The sequence below is a fragment of the Nyctibius grandis genome, chromosome 24, assembly GCF_013368605.1.
Source record: "Nyctibius grandis isolate bNycGra1 chromosome 24, bNycGra1.pri, whole genome shotgun sequence".
Classification (NCBI taxonomy): Eukaryota; Metazoa; Chordata; class Aves; order Nyctibiiformes; family Nyctibiidae; genus Nyctibius; species Nyctibius grandis.
The window spans coordinates 2,061,832-2,086,759 of NC_090681.1; the positions used below are offsets into that span (position 1 = coordinate 2,061,832).

General features: G+C 68.1%; 1 protein-coding gene across 1 annotated transcript; it reads right to left on the bottom strand.

Moving 5' to 3' along the window:
• Positions 1-3,859: 3,859 nt before the first annotated feature.
• Positions 3,860-22,328, bottom strand: ADGRB2 (adhesion G protein-coupled receptor B2). The gene is made up of 30 exons (XM_068417673.1): positions 21,548-22,328; positions 17,734-17,817; positions 16,635-16,799; positions 14,094-14,258; positions 13,319-13,483; positions 13,129-13,230; positions 12,862-12,968; positions 12,318-12,512; positions 12,177-12,245; positions 11,980-12,088; positions 11,760-11,906; positions 10,915-10,990; positions 10,741-10,843; positions 10,452-10,495; positions 9,706-9,832; positions 9,146-9,249; positions 8,786-8,888; positions 8,420-8,570; positions 8,073-8,142; positions 7,891-7,957; positions 7,690-7,775; positions 7,094-7,192; positions 6,110-6,281; positions 5,930-6,025; positions 5,732-5,771; positions 4,920-5,581; positions 4,608-4,643; positions 4,320-4,424; positions 4,134-4,187; positions 3,860-4,042 (listed from the first exon to the last, which is right to left on the bottom strand). The coding sequence occupies exons 1-30, from the start codon at positions 22,326-22,328 to the stop codon at positions 3,860-3,862; spliced, it is 4,467 nt and encodes a 1,488-aa protein (XP_068273774.1).
• Between the last annotated feature and the right edge of the window lie 2,600 nt (positions 22,329-24,928).

Consider the following 24,928-nt stretch of genomic DNA (forward strand, 5'->3'; position numbering starts at 1 on the left):
GAGCGCGGCGGGACACCGGGAGCTCCGCCGCGCCGGCCCCGCCGCCTTCCCCGCCTCCCTCCGGGGGGGCCCGAGCCGCCCCCCGGCCGCTGCCCGCCCTCCTCCTCCTCCCCACCCCGGGGGGGCCCGAGCCACCGCCCTCCTCCTCCTCCTCCTCCTCCGGCAGTGCTCTCCCCGCCCCCCCGGGGGCTGGACCCCGACCCGGGGGGGGATCCCCATCCCCTGGCTGCCATCCCTGTGCAGCAGCTCTTCCCCCCCTCCCCAGGGACCAGAGGGCACCCAGGCGCTGGCACCGGTGGTGGCATCACTGGCCAGGATGGGGAGCAGGGTGTCCCCCCAGGGACGCTGCCTGGACCCGCTCCAGCACCCCGTGCCCGCGCGAGCTGGGCCACCCCAAGCCCCCGCAGGCAAGGGAGCAGGCAGGGAGCTGGTCCACCCAGGGCACCCGCTGACCCACGTGTATTTGGGGTCTGGGGGTGCCAAGCAGCCGCGGGTGCCCCCAGGCCCACATCCCCGCGTCCCCTCTCCGAGGGATTGCCCAGTGCAGCGTGGCACCGCCGGGTCCCCGCTCTGCCGCTTTCCTCCCAAATTGTGATGAATCTATTTACACTGAAGCTTTACAAATGTGCGTTAGGGACGCATGCATCTCCATAAACGCGCTCTAATTAACAACCGATATTTATTCAGCCCACAGTAAATAAGCTGTCGCGGGCAAACCAAGCGACGCGGCTTTTGAAGAGCGGCTCCGCGCTGCCATTTATTCAGCCGACGGCCCCCGAGATGCCGTGACAGAGCACTCGATTCTCCTGCGAGTTGTAATTAAGGGTAATTAACGCAAGTGGGTATGAAATATAACGAAACTTTTAGAATTCCTGTTTATCGGACAATTATTCGCCCCGGGCTGTTCTTTGGGGCCACCCAGCAGTGACGAACCCTGTGCATGGGCACGAGTGGGGTTTGTGCATCAGTTGGGGTGGATGGGACCTGCCCTTGCCCCCAGCACCAGGCACAGCCCCACAACCCACCCCACAGCTCAGCCTGGCCCCACAACCCACCCCGCAGCTCAGCCTGCCCCACAACCCACCCCACAGCTCAGCCTGGCCCCACAACCCACCCCACAGCTCAGCCAGGCCCCACAACCCACCCCGCAGCAGAGCAGGGATGAAGGGCAGCTCCATCCCTTCCTCTCAAGCCGGACCCCCTGCACCTATCCCTCCTGCTGCTCTTCCCGTGCCTCAGTTTCCCTCATCGGCCAGGGTGCTCCCCCAGGTAGGTTGTCCCCAATCCAGTGGCACAAAGGGACCCCGCTGGCCCCAGGAGCACAGGGACGGCCGCGGTGTGGAAACCTCCACCCCGTGCAGCTCCTGCTTCCCCTCGCTGTGCCGGGGCACGGGATCGGTGTCTCGGGGGGAAGGAGGCCGGATCCTGCTCCCCCCCTGCCCTCTGCGAAGCGGGGTGCGGTTTGTCCCCAGCCCGTGCCAGCATCCCTGGAGCGACGCCGAGCCGGGGGATGGAAAGCGGGGTGTGGTGGCCCCCAGCCCACCGACCCAGCACGGAAAAAGCAGAGGCAAGCTGCGCTTCCAAGAAACAGCCGCGCCGGCTGCCAAGAAACACGAGCCGGAGCAGAGCCCGGCGATTTTCGGGCTGGAGACAATTTGCCTCCAACCCCGAGCGTCATGTGGCGGCTGCGGCGGCTGCGTTGCCGTGGGGGTCCCCGCGTCCCGTGCCAAGCTTAGCCCTGGCGCTGCTGGCACGGTACCCCCAGAGCCCCCCACTGCCCGGGGGTGACACTGCCCAGACCCCTGCCGGGGGGTGACACTGCCCAGACCCCGCTGGCGCGGGCAGCATGCGGGAGGGAATTCCTGCGGCGAGGATTTCAGCAGCTCAGCATTTATTTCTGCGCCGATTTGGGCACAAACGCCCTGATTCCGGTGTTCGCCGGGAAGGAAAGAGCCCGCGGGGATTCTTTCCAGCTTGACGGGGCCCGTTTGTTTCCGCGGTGTTGGAACAGCAGTTTTGCCTCTTCTGGAGGAAATACTTCGCCGAAGAGCGAGGGGAGAAGCGGGTGGGAGCCAAGCTCGCCGTCCCCCCGCGCCGCCGTGGGCTGCGCAGCCTCAGAGAAGCTTCTCCATCATTTCCGTCCCCCAAACCCAACATTTTTGGCACGGGGGGAGCAGCTCGGCTCAGATGGAAAATGGCTCCAGAGCTCTCCAACCTGCTTGGACCCAGCCTGTCCCCCCCAGTCGCTGCCCAGACCCGCAGGGTTGGGGGCTGGCCCCCCGTCCCCCCACCCCGGGTCACGCTGCGAGCCTGCGCCTCTCGCCCGGGCTCTGTTCCCTCGCCGCATATGGCGTCTCCATGAGTAATAAAAGCTGTTAATTGCCAACAGATGCCCCAGGAAACCCTGACGCTGCCTCTCGCGGCTGCGTTTGGCTGGGAAGGGAGAGGAGGGGAGCTGGAGCTGGCCCCGGGGCCCCCGAAGCGTGGGGCGGGGGGATCCCAGTGCGGGGCAGCTCCCAGCAACCGGGGCAAGAGGACGGGGCTCCTGTTATCAGCAAAATTAGCAGCCAGGCCCCGGCGAGGGGCTGGTGCCCCTGACTCCCCGTCCCCAGAGCACTGCCCAGCCTCCCACCCCACACTCTGTGGGGCCGGGGAGCCGCGGCCAAGCCCCACCGCAGCCCCTGGCAGTGCCACCCGCCCGTGTCCCCCAGCGTGGGCACCCGAAGCCCCCGTGCCCCAGTCCGGTCCCCTCCCTGTGCCGTGGCTCCAGCATCTGTTGCACAACTGGAGCAGGCACCAGCCCAGCACCAGCAAACTGGGGGGGGCAGGAGGTGGCTGTGGTGGGCCTGGGACCCCCTCTCTCCCCTTTTTCCTAATGGGGGGGAGAATTTGTCCCCTTCCCTCGCCTCCTCCAAGGGCGGTCACTCCCTCCCCACTCCCATCACTGTGCTGCACCCCCCAGCCTGCCTCTTCCTGCACCCCAACCCCAAACTGGGCGGTGCTGGGATGAACTGGGTTATGCAATTAGTGCTTCAGCCTTAACTGGACTGCATGGGGGGCTGGGGAGAGACCTCCCCCCCACTCCGGAGGCCGCATCCCCAGAGGCACCCGCATGGCAGCGCCCATCTCTGGCCGTGCCGATGCCAGGACCCCCCCGTCACACACCTCTGCAGATCGCACAGTAATCACCGCTGAAGTTACTAATTTGCTCATAGATTAATTACCACATAATTTACTGCTCTTGGCTCCCTGATAAGACGCTCATTTGCGAGGCAGCGCTCGGGCACGGGCTCAGCCCTGGCCAGCGGGACCCCAGGGGCACAGACCGAGCAGGAGGGAGCCGGGGGGCAGCAGAGAGGCTTGGGGGGGGTCCCCACTGGGTGACAGCCACCCCCCCTCCCCGCCCGGACCCCCACCACAAAGCACGAGGCCGCGGCCCCACGGCACCACAGAGAGTGAACTTTTATTTCCAACAACGACAGCACCTGCCCCGTGGGGTGGGGAGGGTGGGGAGGGGGCGGCGGGGGGCGAGGGCAGCCCGGCCGCCTGCGTGCACACGGTGCACGGCGTGAAGAAACATCCCGGTAGAAAAGAACGAAGATCCGACGGCCTCGAGGGGCCGGTCCTGCCCCGGGGTGGGGGGTGCGGGTGTGATCGGTGGGGTGAGCGTGGGGGGGGTGCACGTGGCCCCCTCCGCACCCGCGTCCGGAGGGTGGCAGGGGGGAGACGCCGCGCGAGGACGGGGGGGAGCGTGGTCCCTCCCGTGGGGACGGCTCCGGCCAGGTGGGGACCCCCCCGCCACGGCCACCAAGGAGGACACAGCAAACCCAGCGCCCTGGCTCGTGGGGGGGCGCGGGGCTCACACCTCCGTCTGGAAGTCGCCGTCGGTGGCATCCAGGCCAGCGCAGGGGCCCTCCCAGTCGGCGCAGCGCAGCTCCAGCCGGTCCCGCTGGGCGCTGGGCAGGGAGCCCAGCGTCATCGCCTTGAACGTGCTCCAGGGCTTGGGCGGCGCGGCGGGCGCCGGGCGCTCCTCGGGGCCGTCCTGCGGGGCGAGCGGGAGCTGCGGCGTGGGGACGCACGGCTCGGCCCCACCAGCACCCACCCACCCACCCGCCTCCACCCCAGGCGCTTACGGTGGCCGCGCTCTTCTCCCCGCCGCCCGACGAGACGCTCCACCGCTTCTCTCGCTGCGGAGACAACCCCAGCGCTCAGCCCCAGCACCCTGCGGGGATGCCCCACTCCCCTCCATCCTCCTCAGGGTGCCCCGGTCCATGCAGGGGAGCAGAGCAGGGCAGGATGGGACCCCCCCAGGACCTCACCTTGATGGAGCCGGCGGCCGGCGCCCGGTACCGGTCCAGCGTGTGGAACTTCTGGTTGAGCTCGTGGTAGAGCTCGGAGTGGCGCTTCCGCGTGTGCATCACCTTCTGCGGGGCGAGAGAGGAGCCCGCGGCTGTGGGCATCTGGCGTGGCCCCGGACCCCTGGGCACCCCCCGCTCCCATCCCTGTCCCCTTCCCGAGGGACGCGGGGACAAGGCGGTTCAAGCCCCCCGCTGGCACCCGACCCCACGGCGGGCACCGGTGACACCCGCTGCCGTGGCAGGGCTTACCTCGAAGTCCAGGTCAGAGTATCGCAACCTCTTCCTCTGGCAGGGACACGCCGGGCACGGAGCAGGGGGGGGAGATGGAGAAGAAAAGGGCAAGGTCTTTGCAGGTCTGGGACGTGGGGGGAGCGGGGCAGGGTGGGGGGCTCATGCCAGCCCCACGTCATGGCACTGGCAGGGGACAGAGCCTGGCCAGAGACACGGGACTCCCTGCCAAGCAGCCCTGCACGGGTACACATGCTCTGCACGCTCACCAAACCCCCTCCCACACATCTCCCACCCCCCACGGGCACCCTCGCGCACCAGCCCCCCGCTCACCTCCAGGGACCCCACTTTCATGGCGGAGCCGGGGACGGTGCGGGGCATGGTGCGGCTGCGCTCCGACAGCTCCGAGGCCAGGATCTGCCGCACCGTGGGGTGCTGCTTGAACTGGAGCCCGTAGGGGGTCTTCACCGTCCCGTACGGCTGGTTCAAGTTCACGTTGACGTGGTCCAGCGCGACGAAGCCGGGGTAGACGTCCCCCTCGGCTGCTGGGCGCCCCGTCCCACCGGGCACCCCCTCCTCGGCGCTGGCACCCAGGGTGCCCTCGTCCCGCGGGAAGGGCTTGAGGCTGCCGGTCCGGCGCGGCAGCACCATGTAGTCGCTCTCCCGTGGGGGCTCGGGGGCCCGCAGCCCCCAGCCGTATTCGAGGGGCCGCAGGCTGCTCTCCGTGCACAGGTACACGGGACCCGGCGCCTCGAGGCCGAGCGGCTGCGCCGGCGTGTCCCCCAGCTCGCTCAGGCCAGCCACCACGTTGGGCGTCATCTTGGGGACCTGGACCAGGATGCTGGAGGGGGGGATGTTCCCCGGCAGGCTGGAGAAGCCCAGGCCACCCTCCGAGGTGGTGCTGAGCTTGGGGTCTTCGTCCCCATCCAGGGAGATGCGGGACAAGGTGCCCGTGATGGTGGCGGGGTTGCAGGTGTTCACCTCCTTGAAGAGCACTGCGGGCAGGGAGCGGGGTCAGAGATGGGCACGGGGGTCCTGGGGGAGGGCGAACAGACCCCCTGCGTGGTGGCATCGCGCCCTGTCCCTGCCCAGGCGTGGCGTGGTGACATCCCCGTCCCCAGCACGGCAGGCAGGGGGGACCTCACCTGTCTGACACGCCAGGTCAACGTCCTTTTCAAAATCTGTCTATAAAAATACAGAAAGAGGGGAAAGAGAGAGAGAGAGAGGAGAGAAAGAGAGGGGGGAGAGAGACGGGGGAATGAATGCACCTTGGGGGGCACGGGGAGCAGCGGGGTCTGCCAGGGGGACCCTGCCCGTGCCCGCGCTGGTGCCGCCGCACTCACCAGGATCTGCACCTGCCCGTTCTTGCAGGAGTCGGGCGAGTTTTCATTCTCCTCACTCCTGCAACCCCCCATCTGACACTTCACCACGTCCTGGACCTGCGAGGACAGAGCCGGTCACAGCCCCACGGCCGGGGGTGTCCCCCCCATCCCCGGTAACCGCCCCCCCCGGGGCCGCCCCACCTCTCGGCGCAGGAACCCGTGCACGGTGATGATGACGAAGCCCTGGACGGAGTTGAAGACGGCGAAGAGGACCTGGAAGAGGATGGAGCGCCGGTCGGTCATGGCGAGCACGGCCGACATCCAGGTCAGCGCCAGCAGGGGCAGGACCACGCAGGAGCTCCACAGCGATGCCCTGGGGCGGGGAGAGAGGGGCCGGGGTGAGCCCGCCGCGCCCCAGAGCTGCCCTGCCGCAGCCCCCCCCCAGCATCACCCCCCCAGCCCCACCAGCGTGGGCACGGGGGCACAGCGCGGGGACCCGACCCTGAGCACCCCGTGTGCCCCGCCAGGCCCCCCGCTGTCCCCAGTTCCTCAGTGTCCCCAAGTTCGGGGGCCCGTGGGCTCCTTCTCCCCCACCTGTGGCACCAGCACAACCCCAGGCTGAGCCGTGGGCACGGGGCAGGGCACAGCTGTGCGTGTCCCCGTCCCCGCACGGGCAGCGAGGGTGCTGGGGGGACACAGGGCCACCATCACCCTCCCCCAGCCACAAGAATAAAGGGGATTTTGGGGTTTTTTAGCAGTGAATTTTGGGGCTGCTTCTGTTGGGAGCAGGGCCCTCGGCTGGCCGGGGGGCAGTGGGCACAGCCCAGCCCCGCTGGGGACATCCCACCCAGCGCCCGTGGGGGCTCATGTGCTGGGAAGAGGGTCCCGGGGATGCCCCCGAGGCCAGGACTGGTGCCACTTGTGCCCTCCCCGGGGAAGAGGAGCTGAGCCCCCCGCGCCCCAGCCCCAGCGATGAGGTGACCTGCGGGAAGCCATGCCATGCAGACGTGATGGGACACGCGCGCCCCGTGCCACCCCGAGCACACAGCCTTCGCCCGGCCTACGGGACCCCCAACCCAGAGCCCGTCCTCCCACCTGGGGCAATGCCCGGAGCCCCCCGCCCCGCTCCCCCGGGGGTCCCAGGCTGTGCTCGGGGCGGGGAGGGGGGGCGAGGCGGGCACTAACATGGCACTGCCGGCGGTGGCGGAGGTCATGGCCGCGCTGGACACCACGCCGCACTTGGTGCATTTCAGCAGCAGGCTGCCGCGGCGGGGGGGCTTGGAGCTACGAGCCCACCACCCCCCCGGTGCCCCGCGGCCAGGACCGGGCCACGCGGGGATGCGGGCGAGGGCAGAGCGGGGTGGAGGGGGCAGACAGATGGATGGACGGATGGATGGACACAGGCAAAAAGCAAATGGGGGAAGGAAAAGAGAAAGAAAAAGAGAGAGAAAGCGCCGGGTTAGTCGAGAGCGGCTGTTAATGACGAGCAGGGTGGCAGCGGGCTGGGGCGGGCAGGGCTCAGCCCCTCCGCTGGCACCACGGAGCGGGGTCCGCAGCGTGCGGCTCCCCCTTCCCCAGGGGAAGGTGTGGGAGTGATCACCCCCCCCCCCAGCAGCCCCCAGCGTGTGCATGCGGCTGCCCTGGGCTTGGCCCCTGCTGCCCACTCGTGAGGTGAAGTGTGCCCCGTCCTCAGCCCGCTCCCCGAGGTGAGCCCGCGGCAGGGCAGGGCAGGGGGCTCCGCGCCGGCCCCGGCACAGCCCCGCGGGGCGCAGGGCACTTACCCAGCTCGCTGCTTTTTGGACTTATCTGAAATGCCGTCGCGGGCCATGAGCTTGTTGAACACGATGATGCCGACCAGCATGTTCACCTTGGGCGAGAGCGGCGCCGGGGTGAGGGCCGGGCACGGAGCCGGGGCTGGCACAGGGGGGGCCACGCACCAGGCTGGGGTTTGGGGGAGGGTCCAAGGCTCGGGGGCAGCTCACCAGCACGATGACAGCGGCGGGTCCCACGAAGGCGTAGAGCAAACCGCCCTCCAGGGAGAGCCAGCAGCTGCGGGGGACCGCGGTGTGTCAGGGGCTGATGGGGAGGGGACACCCCTGTCCCCAGCCCCTGTCCCCATCCCCTGTCCCCATCCCCAGCCCTGTGTCCCCCCATCCCCACGTACTAGCTCGCCGTCCCGTAGCCTTTGGTCCGCGTGAAGCCGACAGAGACTGCGACCACGAGGGCTGGCAACCCTGGAGAGGGGAGACGAGGCCGGAGCTGCAGGGGACTGGCATTGCTGTTGCCCCCTCCCCGCATCACCCCTGTGCCAGCCCCCATGGATGGGGACAGGGATGGGGCCCTCCTGGCAGCTCCCCGTGGTCTGGCTGGTCAGAGGGTGCCACTTCAAAGGGACCAAGACACCTGGGTCCGTTTTCCTCCATCGTGCCTCAGTTTCCCCCTCTGCTAACCCTGGGGGGTACCAGGGAGGGGCGTGCGGTGCCCCCCCTCCACCCTGCCCCAGGCTCTTACCCCATCCCAAGCACAGGAACCGCTTCCTGACCAGGCGTGTCCGGATCCGGCCGATCACCGCCAGGTAGGACTGCCAGGCCTCCGTCAGCACCCAGCAGAAGGACGAGAGGAAGAAGAAGTGGAGGAAGGCGGCCGTCATGGTGCACACGCCCTGCGGGGACGCGGGGACGTGGCACGGCGGCACCTCCACGGCACCGCGCCGGTTAAACTCCCGCGCTAAAGCCACCGGTACAAAGGATTTAATCCCGAGATCGAGTTAATCCAAATCCAATCCGGTGCTGGGAGCCAGCAGGGACGAGGGGGCTCAGACCCCGCTGCTGCCCCCCGTGCCCGCCCGGGGTGGGGGGGCACAGCGGTGGCACCCACCTTGCTGAGCATCTGGGATTGGCCCACGAGGATGAGGACGTTAGAGGCCAGGATGGAGACGCAGAAGTTGAGCAGGATGATGGAGCGCTCTGACTTGATGAACCTGCGGGCAGGAGCGGCGTGGGGCCGGGTGCCAGCCTGTCCCACCCCTGTCCCATGTCCCCCCCCATGCTGCCAGCGGGCGGGCGCTGTCCCCGGCCAGGGCACCGCTCCCACCCCCCTGGTTATTCTCCCACCACGTTGCATTTAATCACGTTGATGCCAAACTACTTCTCACGCGGTGCCTCCCTTGGCCGTCCCCTCCCCATGGGGTCTCGCGCCCCCGGTGCCCCCCCGGGTCCCCAGCTGTCCCCAGGTCACCTCCAGAAGGCCGCGTAGATCACCAGCAGGGTCAGCAGGGCCATGCAGGACACGGCACAGCCGATCATCAGCGGCACCGACGGGGTGCCCGAGGGGTCCATGGCCTGGGGGGGGAATGGGGAGGGGGGACGGCTGAGCCCAGCCCCCCCAGGGCTGCTCCCTGCCACCCCCCAACCCCCGCCTGGGGACCCCCCGGGGGTCGGTGGCGGCGGTGGCGCAGTCCCAGGGACCCGTGCCCATCTCCATGCCGACGGGGGATGCGGGTGGAATAGCAATGGGGTGGGGGGATGCGTGGGGCCAGGGCTGCCCCCTCCCCTCCTGGCACACGGCAATGCCCCATGTCCAGCCCTACCCCCCACGGCAGCCCCCTGCCCGCACGAGCCCACCCTCGGGGTGCCAGGGGGGTGCAGGGGCCCTTCCCCTGCCTGGTGGGAGACACCCCCCTAACCTCCCAGCGCCCAGCCCACCCCATCAGGGTGCCCGCAGGTACCCGTGCCCATCCGCCCTCGGGACCCCCATCCATGGCCCGTGTCCCCAGCAGCCCCATCCCTGTCCCCTACCAGGTCTCGGGGCAGCTGGGCGAGGACGGCGAAGGTGGCGAGCTGGCGGCACTGGCATTTGGTGTGCGCCGGGAGGGTCTCCAGGGTCTGGCAGCTCTCCGTGTCCCAGTTTCCCAGGGCAGCGTCCCTGATTAATGGGGACGGGAGATGATCAAACACCCGCAGCCCCTCGCGCCGCTCCCGACTTAACCCCTTGATGGTCCCTGCCTGGAGGGAAGGGGGGCACTGCCAGGTTAATCCCCCCGAGCCCATGGTGGGGGGGTGAAGCCATCCCTGCGCTGGTGCTGACCCTCCTGGCGAGCGGTGCCACACGGAGGCTTGGTTTTAATTATCCCACCCAGGTTTGGGGGTGCAAAGCCCAGAGGGAGGGGGCCAGGCCCTGGAGGAGGTGTGGCAGGGATGGAGGGGGCTGAGGCAGTGCCAGGAGCCCCCTGGCACCCAGGACCCCCCCCGGCACCCAGGACCCCCCCCGGCATGAGCCAGAGACGTGATACCCCAAAGCCAGACCTGCCTGGGAGCGGGTGATGCTCCTCTCCTGCCATGGGGACCCATGGGGACCCCGTCCTGCCATGGGGACCCCTCCTGCCATGGGGACACCTGCCATAGGGACCCCCTCCTGCCATGGGGACCCCCTCATGCTATGGAGACCCCCTCATGCTATGGGGATCTCCTGCCATGGGGACACCTCCTGCCACGGGGACCCCCCTCCTGCCACGGGGACCCTGTCCCCCCTGTCCCTCACTCACGTCCTTGAGTAGTCCCAGGTGACGCACTGCGGGTGGGACGTGCCCTGCGGACAGAGGGACGGGTTAGCACGTCACCCCCAGCCCCACCGCCACTCCCATGAGGGCGTTTGGCCCCTGGGGACCTGCCCGGGTGGCATGTCCCCACCGCGGGCACGGAGCCGAGTACTTGTGGCCACCAGCTGGGAGCTGCTGGGCTCTCAGCGCGTGGTCCGGTGGGACCCGTGTGGGACCGAGAGGTGACCCGGGACCGAGGGGTGACACGGTGAGGGGACAGGAGGGGGACACTCACGTTGATGATGTGGGAGAGCTCGACCAGCACGAGGGGCTCGGCGGGCTTGGCGGGCGGGCGCACGGTCACCGTGAGCACCTTGGAGGTGACGGCCAGGGGGGTCCTGCGGGGAGGGGCAGCGGCTGTGACAGGGACGGGGAGCGGGGCAGGGGCAGCGGGGGCAGCCCCACTCACCTGGGCGGGGGCAGGAGCAGCCCCAGCGTGCGGTACAGCACGGCCCCCACCACGAAGTGCGACGACTCCTCGGCCTCTGCGGGGACAGGGGACGGGAGAGCGGCGCCGTGAGCCATGCCTGGCACACGCGTGTGCTCGGCGGGCACACGGGGAGCCCACGCACCCGCCCCAACACACGTGAGGAACACGCAGCCTGACACTGGCACAGCGCACACGGACACGCGCAGGAGGCCACCTGCACGCTCACATATGTGCACGCTCACACATGCACAGCCCCAGGCATGACAGCTCACGCATGTTCACATGCACACACATGCACACTCCCAGAAACGCATGCTGATACCTGTGTGAACGTGCGCTGCACCACATGTGCATGCTCCTGTGCACAGCACCACACGTGCACTCACACATGTGCATGCTCACACATATGTACACACACGCACACTCCCAGATGTGCACGTTCATGCATGTGCACACTCCCAGATGTGCACTTACATGTAAATGTTCCATGTGCACACATATGCACAGCACCAGGTGTGAAGTCACACATGTGCATGCTCACACACGTGTACACAGATGCACACTCCCAGATGTGCACGCTCATCCGTGTGCATGCATGTGCACAGCACCAGATGTGCACCCCTGCACCGCCCCAGGCGCACACGCACTCACACACGTGCACACTCACACACGTGCACACCCCTGCACCGCCTCAGGAGCACATGAACTCACACATGTGCACTCTCACACACGTGCACACCCCTGCACCGCCCCAGGCACACACGCGCTCACACATGTGCACACGCGTGCTTCGTGCCCCTCCGGCCGCCCCGGCCCTGCCTCACCGGCGGCGGCGAGGCTCAGCACCTCCCTGGGGATGAAGAGCTTGTCCTCGGAGCTGCGGGCCCAATCCTTCATGCCCCGGCGCCCCTTCACGGGGAAGTTGATGTCGCTGGAGACGGCGGAGACGGGCTCCCGCTGGATGCTGATCACTGCCGGGGCACAGCTGGTGTCACCCCCTGGTCCCCGCGCCCGCCCAGGCCCCGCGCCCGCCCCGCCGCTCACCCAGGTTGTCGGTGACGATGAGGGAGCTCTGGAAGGCCTTCAGCGCGTCCCCAACCAGGTGGATGAAGTCCTCCACCACCTTCATCAGGTGCACGGAGCCCGGCGAGACCTGCGGGGCGAGGGACCAGCTCCGCGGCTGCTGGGACGCGTCCCCCACGGTGGTGGGGACATCCCGGCCACCCACCCGTGCCACTCACCTGCTGGGCGTCCTCCCACTTGTCCCGGTTCTCCGCGTCCACCATGTAACTCACCACCTGGAAGAAGCGCTGCGGGGACGGGGCTCAGCGGGGTCCCCAGGGGACCGACCGCCGCCACCTCCCCAGGGGTGTCCCTGCTACCTGCACGTCCTCGGAGGACGGGGTGTAGGTGGCCCTCTTGAAGGTGTCGGTGACGTTGCGCAGGATCTCGACGGAGAAGAGCAGGTCGCCGCTGTAGTAGGTCTTGCGGGCCACCAGCTCCAGCAGACCCCGCACCACCTGCGACATGCCCTCGCCCGCCAGCACCCGCTGCCCCTTGGCCAGGTGCTCCCGCAGCTTGCACAGGGAGGGGGGGACACTGGTGTCACCCACCTGCCAGCACCGAGTCCCCAAGTCCCTCGCCAGGGTAGTGGGGACACTGCAGAGCTAATTGCGCTGATTAGGGCACAGCAGCGGGATGTGGGGGGTCTGGGGGGGGTCCTTCCCATCCCGAGAGCACAGCTTGGACCAGGGTCCCTCTCCAGCTCCAGGATGGGGTCCCCTTTCCCAGCCCTGCCTCAGTTTCCCCATGCGGTAACCAGACGACTGCTGGGTTTCCCTGCCCTGGAGGGGGCTGGGGACAGGGCAAACCCCCCAAGTGACAGGGAGGGGAGGGTGAGGGGGCCGCGCCAGAGCGTGCACCTACTGAGAGATGCAAGTATCGGTACTCGTGGGAGACGCAGCGGGCGAAGCTGGGCACGCCCCAGTAGGCCACCCCGTGGGGGCTCAGCAGGCACCGGCGGCTGGCAGACCCTGCATGGGAGAATTGGGGTTCGATGCCACCATGGGAACCCCCTCCCCAGCACGGGAACCCCCTCCCCGGCATGCCGAGGACGGGCGCTGCCAGCCCCGATGCCACCCGCCGCCCCCTGCCCTGCTCCAGGGTGTAGGGGGGGGGTTTGGGGGTGCTCACCCGTGGCGTTGGGGGGACACTTGTTGTAGATGACGTCCCCGGCAGCCGTCTTCTTCCAGGTCATCAGCATGACGTACTCGTCCTTGCACATCTCGTGGTAGGCTGAGGGGGTGGAAGAGGGGGGTCAGGTGCCGCCCGGACGCAGGGTGATGGGCACGGGGGGTTGTGTGTGGGGGGGTGTCCCCCGTACCTGGGCACTTCTTCTCGTTGCAGGTCTTCACCTCCTCGCCGGAGCCCTCGCAGGGGTAGCCCCGCACGCCGGTGCCCTCGCACATGCGGAAGCGGCGCTGCCAGCCCGTGTCGCAGGTCTTGGAGCAGAGGCTCCAGTGGTTCCAGGGGCCCCACTTGCTGTCGGCTGCGGGGATGGGGGACACCGTGGGACACCCGCTGCAGCACGGTGGGATGGGGACGGGCTGGTGGGCCCCAGCGGCGGCTGCCCCTCGCGCCGTGAACCGAAAGCCCCGCAGGGTGTGAAATCCAGGGATCAACGACTAAAATCTTTCAGGCCATCGCGGCGGCCACGGCGCAGCACCCGCCTCCCCCTGCGCCTGCGGCCAACACCGGGGGGGGCAAAGGACAGGATGAGGACGGGGTCCCACCCCCAGAGCCGGCCCCAGCCCCATGTGCACACACGACAGCTCGAAACACGCCGGGACCTGCAGCCACCGGGCACCGACGGGTCCCCGCAGCGTGGCACAGGGGTGAGGGGATGGGACAAACCCCCAGCTCGTCCAGCTGGGACGTGCCTGGAGGGAGCACCCGGTTCCCTTTGGCTCCTGCTCCCCCCGTGCCCACGCCCGCCGCGGAGGGGGCTGCCGGTGTCCTCGCGTCACCGGCGGTGGCACTGCAGCGGCTTCGCGGCAGGCGCGCAGCTGGGCCGGGTGCCGACGTGCCGTGCCATGCCGTGCCAGCGGCACGCGTGGCCTCTCCACCCCGCTCCCCCCCCACAGCGCGCGGGGCCTTACTGGGACACGTGGGGTTGGAGCAGTCGCGGGCGTCGGCGTGGGCCCCCCGGCACTCGGCCCAGCCGTGGGCCGAGACGCTGCACTTGCGCGTCCGCTGCTGCGTGCCGTTGGCGCAGGTGACGGAGCAGCGGCTCCAGGCGCCCCACTCCAGCCACTGCCCTTCCACTGCGGGGACAAACGAGAGCTGCGTCAGCCCCACCCCGGGCCAGTGGTGGCCCCAGCTCCCCGCCACCCACGGGCTCCCTGCGCAACGGGTCCAACCTACGGGACGTGCCGGCTCCTCCTGTGCCAACCTCGACACGCCGAATCCCACCTTGGCCGAATCCTGCCACCAGGACTGACCCCGCACCCCGTAACACCAAGCTCATGAGACCTGCCGAGAGCTCCTGGCATCGCTCTGCACCAAAACCACCGGCCCTGGCATCACTCCACACCAAACCCACCAGCCCTGGCATCGCTCCGCACCAAACCCACCAGCCCTGGCATCGCTCCGCACCAAACCCACCAGCCCTGGCATCGCTCCCTGCCAAACCCACCAGCCCCCACTGTATGGACCGGGGCAGGTGGGGAAGGAGCTGCCGAGACCTGTCACCTCCGTGGCACAGCCCCAGGCAGAGCCACGTGCCGTGGGTGGCACGTCCCTGCCGGAGCTGCTGAGGATGGGGTGCACCCCATGCACCCCTCAGCTCCCTCCTGCTCCCTCACCACGCCACACGCAGGGATGCCAGCCCTGACATGGTGTCCCTGGCCACCGCTGCAGAAACCCCCCAGCCACCACCACGGCAGGGAGGGAGGGACGGAGACGGCGCTGCCACCTGCACACAGACAGACCCACAGCCATCCCCCTTCACCACTCCCAGCCACCTCACTGGTCCCCCACGACGTCCCCGTGCCACCCCGGTGCCAGCGCCAGGGACAGCCAGTCACAGCAGATGGGGAGGGAAGGAGCCGGCTCCTCCGTGGTCCCCGGGGCTGGTCCCCGCTGCCCGTGGTGGGGGCTCGAGTCCCCCCGGTGTGGCCGACGGAGCGGGTTTGCGGGGGGCACAGCAGCGAGCACCCCATGCCGCAGCACCCAGCACCCACAGGCTGCCCTGGGTCCCCATGGCAGTGCCACCCATCCCTCGCAGCGCCATGGCCACGTGGCCCTGGCTCCCGGCCGGTGCCATCCCCTGGCACCCCTGGGGAACGGGAGCGGGGGGAGAGGGGGGTACTGACCCGGGCAGCCCACGATAGTGCAGGGCTTGGCCTGCAGCTCGGGGCCCTCGCAGCCTTGCCCTCCGCGCCGCGGGGCCACGCACCGCCGCGTCCTCGTCCTGGCCCCTCGCCCGCAGGTCACCGAGCACAGGCTCCACGGGGACCACTCCTCCCACGCGCCGTGAGCTGCAACACAGCACACCGCCGTCGCCCCTCGCTCCCGGCCCCGCTCCAGCCTCCTCCTCCCCCTGGCACCGAGGGGTCCTGCCCGCTGCAGACCCCTCGTGCCCTGGCCAGGGCTCCGTGGCAGAGCCAGGCACAGTCCCCGGGTCCCCTCCATGTCCTGCCCCACCACCGCGCCCCAGCCCTGAGCCGGCAGCGGTGCCACCACCCGCCCCGCTCCAGCCTCCCCTTTGGGGTCCCGGCGCTGGCGGCACACGTCCCCCCGCACCCACAGCCTGGCTGACACACAGGGCATGGCCACCCCTCGTCCACGTCCCACCCCCGGGAGCTCAGCTCACCGGGGAGGGAGCAGGGACCCTCATGGCGCACCAGCACCCTGAAGGATGCTCCTCTGCCAGCCGCCACGTCCCCGGGGTGCCGGGACGGGGCCACGCTCCCCGGTATGGAAACGGGCACCCCTGTGTTTTGGGGGAGCAAAACCCCCGAAGCCTCCCAGGCCTGGACAGGGCAGCCTGACCACCACGGCAGCACCCCAAGGCCCTGCCGATCCCCCATATTCCGTGCGAGACACACAGATGCCACCACAGACAGTACGTGGCCCGGTGAGACCCCAGTGTCCTGCCAGCCCGCTCCTGCCCACGACCTGCCCCGAGGAGCCGGGCAGCTCAGCCCTCGCCCACCCCACGTGAGCAGGGACCCCACCGCGCTGGGCCAGGCAGCTGCCTGGCCCCAAGCCCCCCGGCGCAGGCTGCAGCCCCTGCTTCTCCCCCCAGCACGAAGCTTCAGAGACACCCTGGGGAAGCCCCGAGGTTGCCGGGGGGAAGGATGGAGTAGGGGGCTGCCAGCCGAGCCGCTCCCGAGGCAAAAGCCCCTGGCAGCAGGAGCAGAGGGGTGGGATGGGGCACCCATTCCCGATGCCTCCCCGGGAGCTGGCACAGACGATGGGGTACGCTGAGAGGGGCTTGGAGGGGCCCAGCGTGGGATGGGCAACGCTTCCACGACAGCACCGCGGCGTCCGCCCCCACCCCCAGAGCCCCCCCACCCACGTGTGTCCCTGCTCTCCCCAGCCAACCACCCACTCAGCCCTTCAGGCACTGACCCCGCAGCCGGCAGCGCAGCCCCCCGGTGCCCCCGTGCCCCCCAGTGCCCCCTTGCCCCCCGTACCTGGGCAGGTGGCCGTGTTGTTGCAGGCGCGCGTCTCGCGGAGCAGCCCGCTGCACAGCGTCCCGTAGGGCGAGGACACGCAGGAGCGCGTCCGCACCTGGGAGCCCTGCCCGCACGTCAGCGAGCACACGCTCCACTGGGACCACTCCTCGGCCGCCGGGTCCCCTGCGGGTGACACCGAGCCTGAGAGCTGGGACTGCCCCGGGGTGGGGGGTCCTGCGAGTGGAGACCCCCCGGGAGGATGGGAAAGCAGCAGCGTGGGGACAAGGACAGGGTGGTGTGGGTGACAGGGATGGCACCGAGGATGTAAGGGGGGGAAAGGAGCCCACGCTGCCCTCCGGATCCAGTGGAGAAGGGGTTGGGGCATGGGATGGCACCTGGCACAGGGGACAGGACCCAGAACAGGGGACAGGACCCAGCACAGGGGACAGCATCCACCCCGGGGTGGCACGGGCAGGGCAGGCAGCCCGACACAGCTCCTTCTCCCCACCCCGGCGCAGCCCTGACATTTACAACCGCCCGGCTCTCACGAAGGTTGATGATGTCTCTGAAGCTATCGGACAGGCCAGCAGAAAAGGCCATCAGTTTAAATTAAAAAGGAATATATGGAGGAGGGCTCCGAAGGGGACGATCCATCCTGGAGACAGGCGGGACGTGGGCTCCGGAGCGGGGTGGCTGCTGCCCGTCACGGACTGGGATACCACCAGCATCACCCCAGGAGGTCCCAGCGGGGCAGGACCCCCCGAGCGTGGCAGGGGGGAGATGGGCACACCAGGCACACGGAGCGGGGCTCCTCTGCTGGCGCCGTGGCTCATCCATCTCCCGCTCGCCTCCGAGCCCTCCGACCATAAATCAGGGGCTGGCGAGGGGGGAGCAGCACGCCCAGATTACCCAGATGGATTTGCCAAATAAATATATTTGAACTAAACAATTAATGGGTTTTTTTTTCTTGCTTTACAACCCTCAGAGGAAGGTGCAAAGGAAAAATATACAAATGGAGCAAATTAAGTCGGTCTGTGGAGTCGCTCCATCTCCATCACCCCAAGCCCAGTGCCACCAGTGCCCTGTGCCTGTTCCCGTGCCAGGGCAGCGCCGGTACCTGTCTGGGCCATGTAGACTCCTGGCTCATCCGCTGACCGCGGCCACTGGGTTTTCACCTTCTGGTTCTCCTCGATCTCATTGCCTGGAAGGAAGAAGGGCTCCGGTGAGAGCGGGCAGGGGATGGGCATGGGGATGGGCCACCATGGGTCAAGGGACATTGCAGGGGAGTACAGGGATACCCAGCACCGCGTGGCATCCCCGAGGGCTAGAGATGGCTGAGCGCACTCACAGCCCCCCAAAACCTGTCACAGCTCCCCCCAAACACGTCACCGCCGTCACAGGGGCTGCGGCCGGAGCGTGGCTCGGCATGGGGCAGGGTGCCCATGCCCCCGCTGCGCTGGGCAGAGGTTCTCTCCCGTCCCCACCGAACAGCTTGCTGCAGTGAGGTGGCACAAATTTATGGCTCGGCTCACCAAAAATAACAAGAGATCCATCAAGAGCACTTGGCGTGAAATTAACTGGCATGTGGAGGGCTCGGTGGGAGCTGCGGCTGCTGGTGGGGGGGGGGACACCTTTCCTGGCCCCCCCCACATCCCCCCCAAGCCACCCCCGTGTCCTGCAGCAGGGTCCCTTGTCCCCACACCCAGGAGTAGGATGCTGGCAAGTTCCCGCGCGCTCGCCCTGGGCACGCAGTGCCAAGTGCCACCGGGGCTCCCCTGGGCACCACCGATGCCACCCCAAAGTGCCATGGGCACCCCGCTGCTGGGCCAGCCAGGAGAGCAGCCAGGCATGGCACAACCGCCTCGCCGAGCACGGTGATGTCCCCAAGGGACAGAGGGGAGGTGACATGGGGACAGCTGGCACTGGCCCCCGCCGTGGCTCCCCTTGCCATGCACACGGGCGATACAGAATGCTGCCCGCACCGACAGCAATCAGTGCCCTAAACCAGACCCAAATTTACTGACTTTTGCCTTCAACCCTCCCTAAGCCCTGCCCAGGCCCGTCCCTGGCATGGGCTCCTCCCGGTCACACCGGTGCAGCCAGGCACCCTCTCCTCGCACACCTCGCTCCGTGGCATTCGGGGTGCAGGGAAACCCGTAAATCCCGAGGATCTACGAGGGTGCTCCCCCCGGCTGTGTTTGACAGAGGCACCACATTCAATTTCCTCCAGGGAGCACTAAATCCCCGGCCATCACCCTCCACCCCGGCACCCACCCCGGGGGTCCCCCAGCACCCAGCTGCTGGGCTGCGAGGGCAGGGAGGTCCTGGGGACCCACCAAGCCAGCAGCTGTGGTCCCATCCCAGCATCACCTCCCCAGGAGCTGGTTTCTGACGGGTGATGGGTTCACGGCAAGGGGAAACGCAGCCCAGAGCTGGCACCGCTCGGCCCCGGCGCCGCAGGGCTGTGCCCCCTCCAAAGACCCCCCCATTGCCCAACGGCACCCCGCAAAGTCCCAACCCCTCCGTGCTTTCCACTCATGGGGACTCAGCATCTTCCTGGCTCCCACCACGTCCCCCCCGGCACCACGCCACGGCGCGGGGGCCGGGGACCCCCGGGAGGGGGGCGGCCTGGGGAGCGGCTGGGCGGGCGCCAGCCCCCACGTCGCTGCGGCGGAGCAGAGCCAGTGAGATCAGCGCTGGGCGCCCGCCAAGGCTCGGCTCACAGGCACCATTCAGCCCCTCCGGCCCTGCCTGCCACCGCCGCCCTCAAAGGCAGCCATTCTCCACCCCGCGGGGGAGGCCGGGGGGCAGCCGGGGACCCCCCCCCGCTGCCATGAAGGGCGCTCTGTGCTCCAGCCCCACGGCACAGCCCGGCCACGGGGGCTGCAGTACCCTCGTGGCTCTGGCACTGCAATAACATGGTACCTCCAGGTTTTAATTGAATGTCAAATGTAATTTGGGGAAGGAGCGGGAGGTCGCACGCTCGCCCTCTCCGCAGAGAGCTGGCCGGCGGCTCGGTGCGGGGACCCCCCTCTCCAGCATCCCCTCTCTGAGCCATGCTCAGCATTACTAACCCCCACCAACCCAGCCGTGGGGAGGTGCAGAATCCCCCCAGAAGTAAGAATTCCCCCCCCAGAAGCAAGAATTCCCCCCCCAGAAGCAAGAATCCCCCCCAGAAGCAAGAGGACGGGGCATTCGTGGCACCCGCTGCTCCCCGGGCAGCCCCAGGCCACGGCGGGTGTCAGCCCCAGGCAGAGAACGAGCCAGGCTCAGCTCAGGGATGAACCCGGCACTGAGCTCTTAATTGTCCACGCAGAGTTGCATTTAAAGGGGAAAAAAGGAAAAAAAAAACAGGAATAAAAGCAGCTCAAGCAGCTCCCCGCGGGATGAGGCGATTTATAACCCTGCAGCTGTAACAGGCCGGGGATTTAGTCGGGGGATCTGCCCCTAATGACATTTAGCTCCTGGAATAAATGCTAAAGCCCAATGAAATTATACATACACCCACAGCCCATCGCCGCCACCTAATCCGCTGGCTAACGGCCCCGCGCAGCTGAGCTGGGGATTGCTCCTCCCCGCGTGTCACCCAGGGCTGGCGCAGGGGGAACATCTGGCCAGGTGTGCCCCAAACCCCTGCATCCCCTCGGCAGAGGTGCCCCATGGGTGACGGGGGTGCTTGGGCGAGGGGCTGCCTGCCACGGGCCGCCCGACCCCGGTGCCCACGGCTGCTTTACCTTCCCTCGAGGTTCCTGCAAGTCCGTAACGAGCAAACGGCTTCATCCCGCCTGGTTAACAGCCCGGCCGTGCCGTGCCGTGCCACCCTGCCCGGAATAACAAGCGCCCGGGCTGCAGCAGTCAAGGGTAATTTGCCACGGGAAAGGGTCATTTTACCTGCAAATTGTTTTCCACGTCTCCACCGATGCGGAGTGACAGGGCTCCTGCTCCGGGCTCGCAGGCAGGCTCGCAGCAGCCCTGTGCCGCGCGGGCTGTGCCAGGGCAGCCGTGGCAAAGGGCTGGGGCTGGCCGGACCGCGGGCAGGGCAGCGAGCTCCACCGAGCCCGGCCATCGCTCTGGTGAGGGGCACTGGGAGCGTGCGCAGGGTTTGCGCTTTGCACGGCTTCCCCCCTCCATGCACAGCACCCAGTGAGCACCCTCCTGCCCCGGGGAGCAGGATTCATCCATTGATTCATCATTGACTCATCCACGGCTTTCCTGCTCTGGGGAGCGGGATTCAACCATCGCATGGCTTCCCTCCTCCGTGTACAGCACCCAGTTAGCACCCTCCTGCCCCAGGGAGCATCCACAGGCAGGATTTGCCCTTTGCACAGCTTCCCTGCTCCATGCACAGCACCCAATTTGCACCCTCCTGTCCCAAGGAGCAGGATTCTTCCATTTCATGGTGTCCCTGCTCCATGCCCAGCACCCAGTTTGCACCCTCCTGTCCCAGGGAGCGTGCAGAGGCAGGACCCATCCTTTGCACAGCTTCCCTGCTCTGTGCCCAGCACCTTCCTGCCCCAGGGAGCAGGATTCATCCATTGCACGATTCATCCATTGCATGGTGTCCCTGCCCTGTGCACAGCACCCAACTTGCACCCTCCTGTCCCAGGGAGTGTGCAGAGGTAGGATCCATCCTTTGCACAGCTTCGCTGCTCCACACCCAGCACCCTCCTGCCCTGGGGAATGTGCACAGGCAGGATTCAAGCATCACATGGCTTCCCTGCTGTGTGCACAGCACCCAGTTTGCACCCTCCTGCCCCCGGGAGCAGGATTAATCCACTGCATGGTGTCCCTGCTCCATGCCCAGCACCCTCCTGCCCCAGGGAGCACACAGGGGCAGGGTTCCCCCATCATACAGCCCCCCTGCCCTGTGCACAGCACCCCGGGACGCAGGATGCTCACCCCCGGGGCTCCCCCCCCTGCACCCCACTCACCGTGCGGGACCTCGGGCAGGTCGAAATGGTCGGCGTTGGCAGGGTGCAGGTCGGTGGGGCAGCAGGCGGGGGGCGGCGGGGTGGGCGTGCGGGCGGCGGGCCCGGTGCCGTTGCGCCGTGGCGCCGGCGGGCTCTCGGCCTGGCAGCTGCAGCCGGCGTGGGTGAAGCCGCAGCGGCGGGCGCCCGGCGCGTGCAGGCACTCCTCGAGCCAGCGGCAGAGCACGCTGCAGGTGAACTGGCTGGAGTTGTTGTTGTTGATGAGCAGCACCTCCACGAAGCGGAACTCCAGGGCCTGGGGGGCCAGGAGGCGCGGGGCCGCCTCGGGCTCGGCCGCCAGGCACAGCTGCACGAAGTTCTTGTCGAAATGGAGGAAGGTGAAAGGCCCCGCGCCCTCGCACAGCTCCAGCTCGGCTTCCTCCTCCTCCTCCTCCTCCTCCTGCGGCTGCTGGCGGGTGGGCAGGGGGCTGGCGGCCTCGCCGCGGGGGTCGCAGGTGTAGTTGGCCAGGTAGTGGTCGAGCGGCAGCACCATGGGCGAGAAGTGGGTGCAGACCTGCTCCTCGCGGTTGAAGCGGAGGTAGAGCGAGTACTTGGTGGGGTCGGGGTTCTCCAGGGTCCAGGAGCAGCCGGAGGAGATGGTGGGGAAAAGGTCCTTGAGGGAGAAGGAGCCGTAGAGGACGCCGGAGGCCAGAGCGGAGCAGGCGCTGGGAGCCGGGTCGAAGCCCCGCGTGAGCCACAGGAGAGACGATATCACAGCCAGTAAGAGGGGACCAGCAGCGGTCATCCTATGGCATTTGCCCTGGGGAAGAGAGGGACAGATGGACGCTCACCAGGAGGCACGCCCGCTGGGCTGGGGGGTGTGGAGCTGGTGCAGGGGGTCAGCACCCTGCACCGACCCCGGCTGGTGTGGGAGCAGCACCCCAGCTGGTCCCTGTCCCCAGCCGCCACCTTGCAGGCAGGGGACAGCCATCAGAGACCCCTGCCCCGTCCCCCAGGCTGTGCCACGGCAGCCCCCAGGCCAGGGACCACGCAGGATGGACGGGGGACTTCACCCCAAAACCACCAGAGCAGCGACCTGGCTCCCACCCCGCAGGCGGCAGACCCCCGCCGCAGTGACCCCCCCTGCCCTCAGCTCACCCGCCGGAGCCGGCCAAGCACCACCTGGGCAAGGAGCCACCAAACTGCTCCTGCCCAGACGGGGCTAGAAAAGCTCCGTGGCTGTTGCTCGTGCCCAGGCGCACCACAGGGACAGGCCGGCAGCTCAGCGGCGGTGCCCAGGGTGATGTGCTGGGGGTGCACGGGTGGTGGTGTCCCCCCCACCTGCTGCCAGAGCCCGGTGCAGGGCGAGCAATCGTTAAGTACATATTTCTTGGACACCACGCTGGGTACGCAGCAGCATCGCCGTGGATAGCTTTTTAATAACTCATTAATAAAATAATGCACGCGGTGGCCTTATTAAGTGGGACCGGAGCGTGGCTCTAGAGAGGCCGAGGCCACCGTGCGCTTGTCGGCGGCGAGGTGACAGCCCTGGGGACGTTCAGGAGGACGGGTGCCATTCCAGAGATGGATTTCCAAACCCACCGAGGTCCCCGCTCCCCTCTGTCCCAGCCACGCGTGGGGGATGCTGAGCGCTCAGCACAACACTGCAATGTTCTTCTCCATCCCCCAACAACATCTCCTGCTCCCAAGTCGCCCCAGTACCGGGGCATCCCCCTGCTCACCGGGGAGGGAGCCCGAGCCTGCGCCGAAGCCACGACGGGCACATCAGGGAGCTAAAAATAACGCAGCTCTCACGCAACAGGCTGGCGCTGGCTCCTGCCGCCCCAGCAGCGCGGGGGCCCGGTGTCGGCAGCCGGCCCCTGCCAGTGGCACATGGGCATGGGGAGAAAGGGGCTGGGATGGGGCCAGCCGGAGCAGCCAGACCCAGGGCTGGATCCAGGCAGGACCCCCCCGATGTAAGCAGGGAGAAAACCCCACTTTCCTGCAGCCACTTTCACCCCCAGGAGACCCCAGGGAATGCAACAGGAGACCCCCCCACACACCCACAGTAATGGGGAGACAAGGAGGGGCTGAAGCAGGGAGCCCCACGGGCATCCCCCACTGCTGCTCCTCAAGCACCCAGCAAGGACTTGGGGGTCCCTTGGAGAGTCACAGCCCTGTGCTGCGCTGGGGACGGGAGGAGGTCAGGCAGGGACATGCAGAGCGCTGGGGCTCCCGCAGCCTGGCAGGGACACAAGACGGTGCCTGCTTCCCTCGCAAGGGGCACCCTGGACCACGGGGAGCCTCCCCCCACCCCAAAAACCTGCCAGAACCCCGGGGCTGCGGCTGCCCGAGAGCCCGGCACCGCGCCGGGGCTGCTCCCGAAGGCCAGGGCTCCTCCAGCGCAGATCAAACCCGATACAGCTCGTTCAGCGCCGGCCCCGCTCCCCGCAGCGCTCGCCGCTGCTGCAGTGAAAATATTTCACTGAGCTGCGAGCCGGGCTCCAGGAGGGATTTAACATCTGGGGCACCGAGTCACCCCGTGGGAGCTGCAGAGTGGCTCGAGGACAGGCCACCATCACCCCCCCACCCAGCACCCTGCGGCGTGCTCCGGCAAGGTGAGCCCAGCCTCCCCGGGGTGCCCATCGCTCCTCCGCCTCCGGAACAGCCTCGGTCCATGTGGGAGAAACCGGTGGCTGCATCCCGGCACGGCCGGCAAAGCCCGCTGATGGGGGGATGCCTCCCCACTGCCTCGCTCCACACAAACAGGTTGTTTCCCTGAAGATGCTTCACATGAAACGGGGATTTGGGCAGGGATCTGCTCCAGCTCCATCCTCCCGGCGCGGCGGGGGCCGGCGCCTGACCATCGCCCCTCCGCTCGGCTGCAGCCGCCCCTCTCCAGCCAGGCAAAGCCAGAAACAACCAACCAAAGTGATAAACGGGCGGCACTAAACCCCGCTGGCATTAATAATCTGAGAAACGATTAATAGCAGAGTAAAGGAGATTTGGGTTTTAAGAGACACGGTTCTTAACCCAGCAGTGTTCCTTTAATAGGCTGTAGAAAATCTACGCTCCATGAACTGCGAACGCGGGGATGGCTCCGGACAAGGGCACGAGGGTAGGCGAGGGCTGGGCAGCGCTGGGTGTTGAACCACGGTGGGAACAGCCTTGGTCCCTGCTGAAAGGCAACGGCATCTGGGGAGGAGGAGGCTGGCTGGTGGCACGGCACGGCATGGCACCACGAAACAGGCTCCATCCCACATCAGCACATCCCTGCCCGCCCCGAGGTGATGCCAACCAACAAAGCGCCCTAACGAGCTCTACCCGCCCAGAGAGTCCCCGACCCTCCAAGCTCCAGGATCGGTTCAAAGGCATCGGGGAAGTTCAAAGCCGCCACCTCCGCGC

Bases quoted from the DNA above. Each gene is read 5' to 3' on its own strand.
- ADGRB2 (XM_068417673.1), bottom strand. From the start codon at position 22,328: ATGACCGCTGCTGGTCCCCTCTTACTGGCTGTGATATCGTCTCTCCTG. The intron at 12,246-12,317 runs GTAGCAGGGACA...CCGTCCCCGCAG, and splicing joins CGTCCTCCGAGGACGTGCAG to CGCTTCTTCCAGGTGGTGAG. The intron at 7,776-7,890 runs GTGAGCTGCCCC...CTCTCGCCCAAG, and splicing joins CCGCCGCTGTCATCGTGCTG to GTGAACATGCTGGTCGGCAT.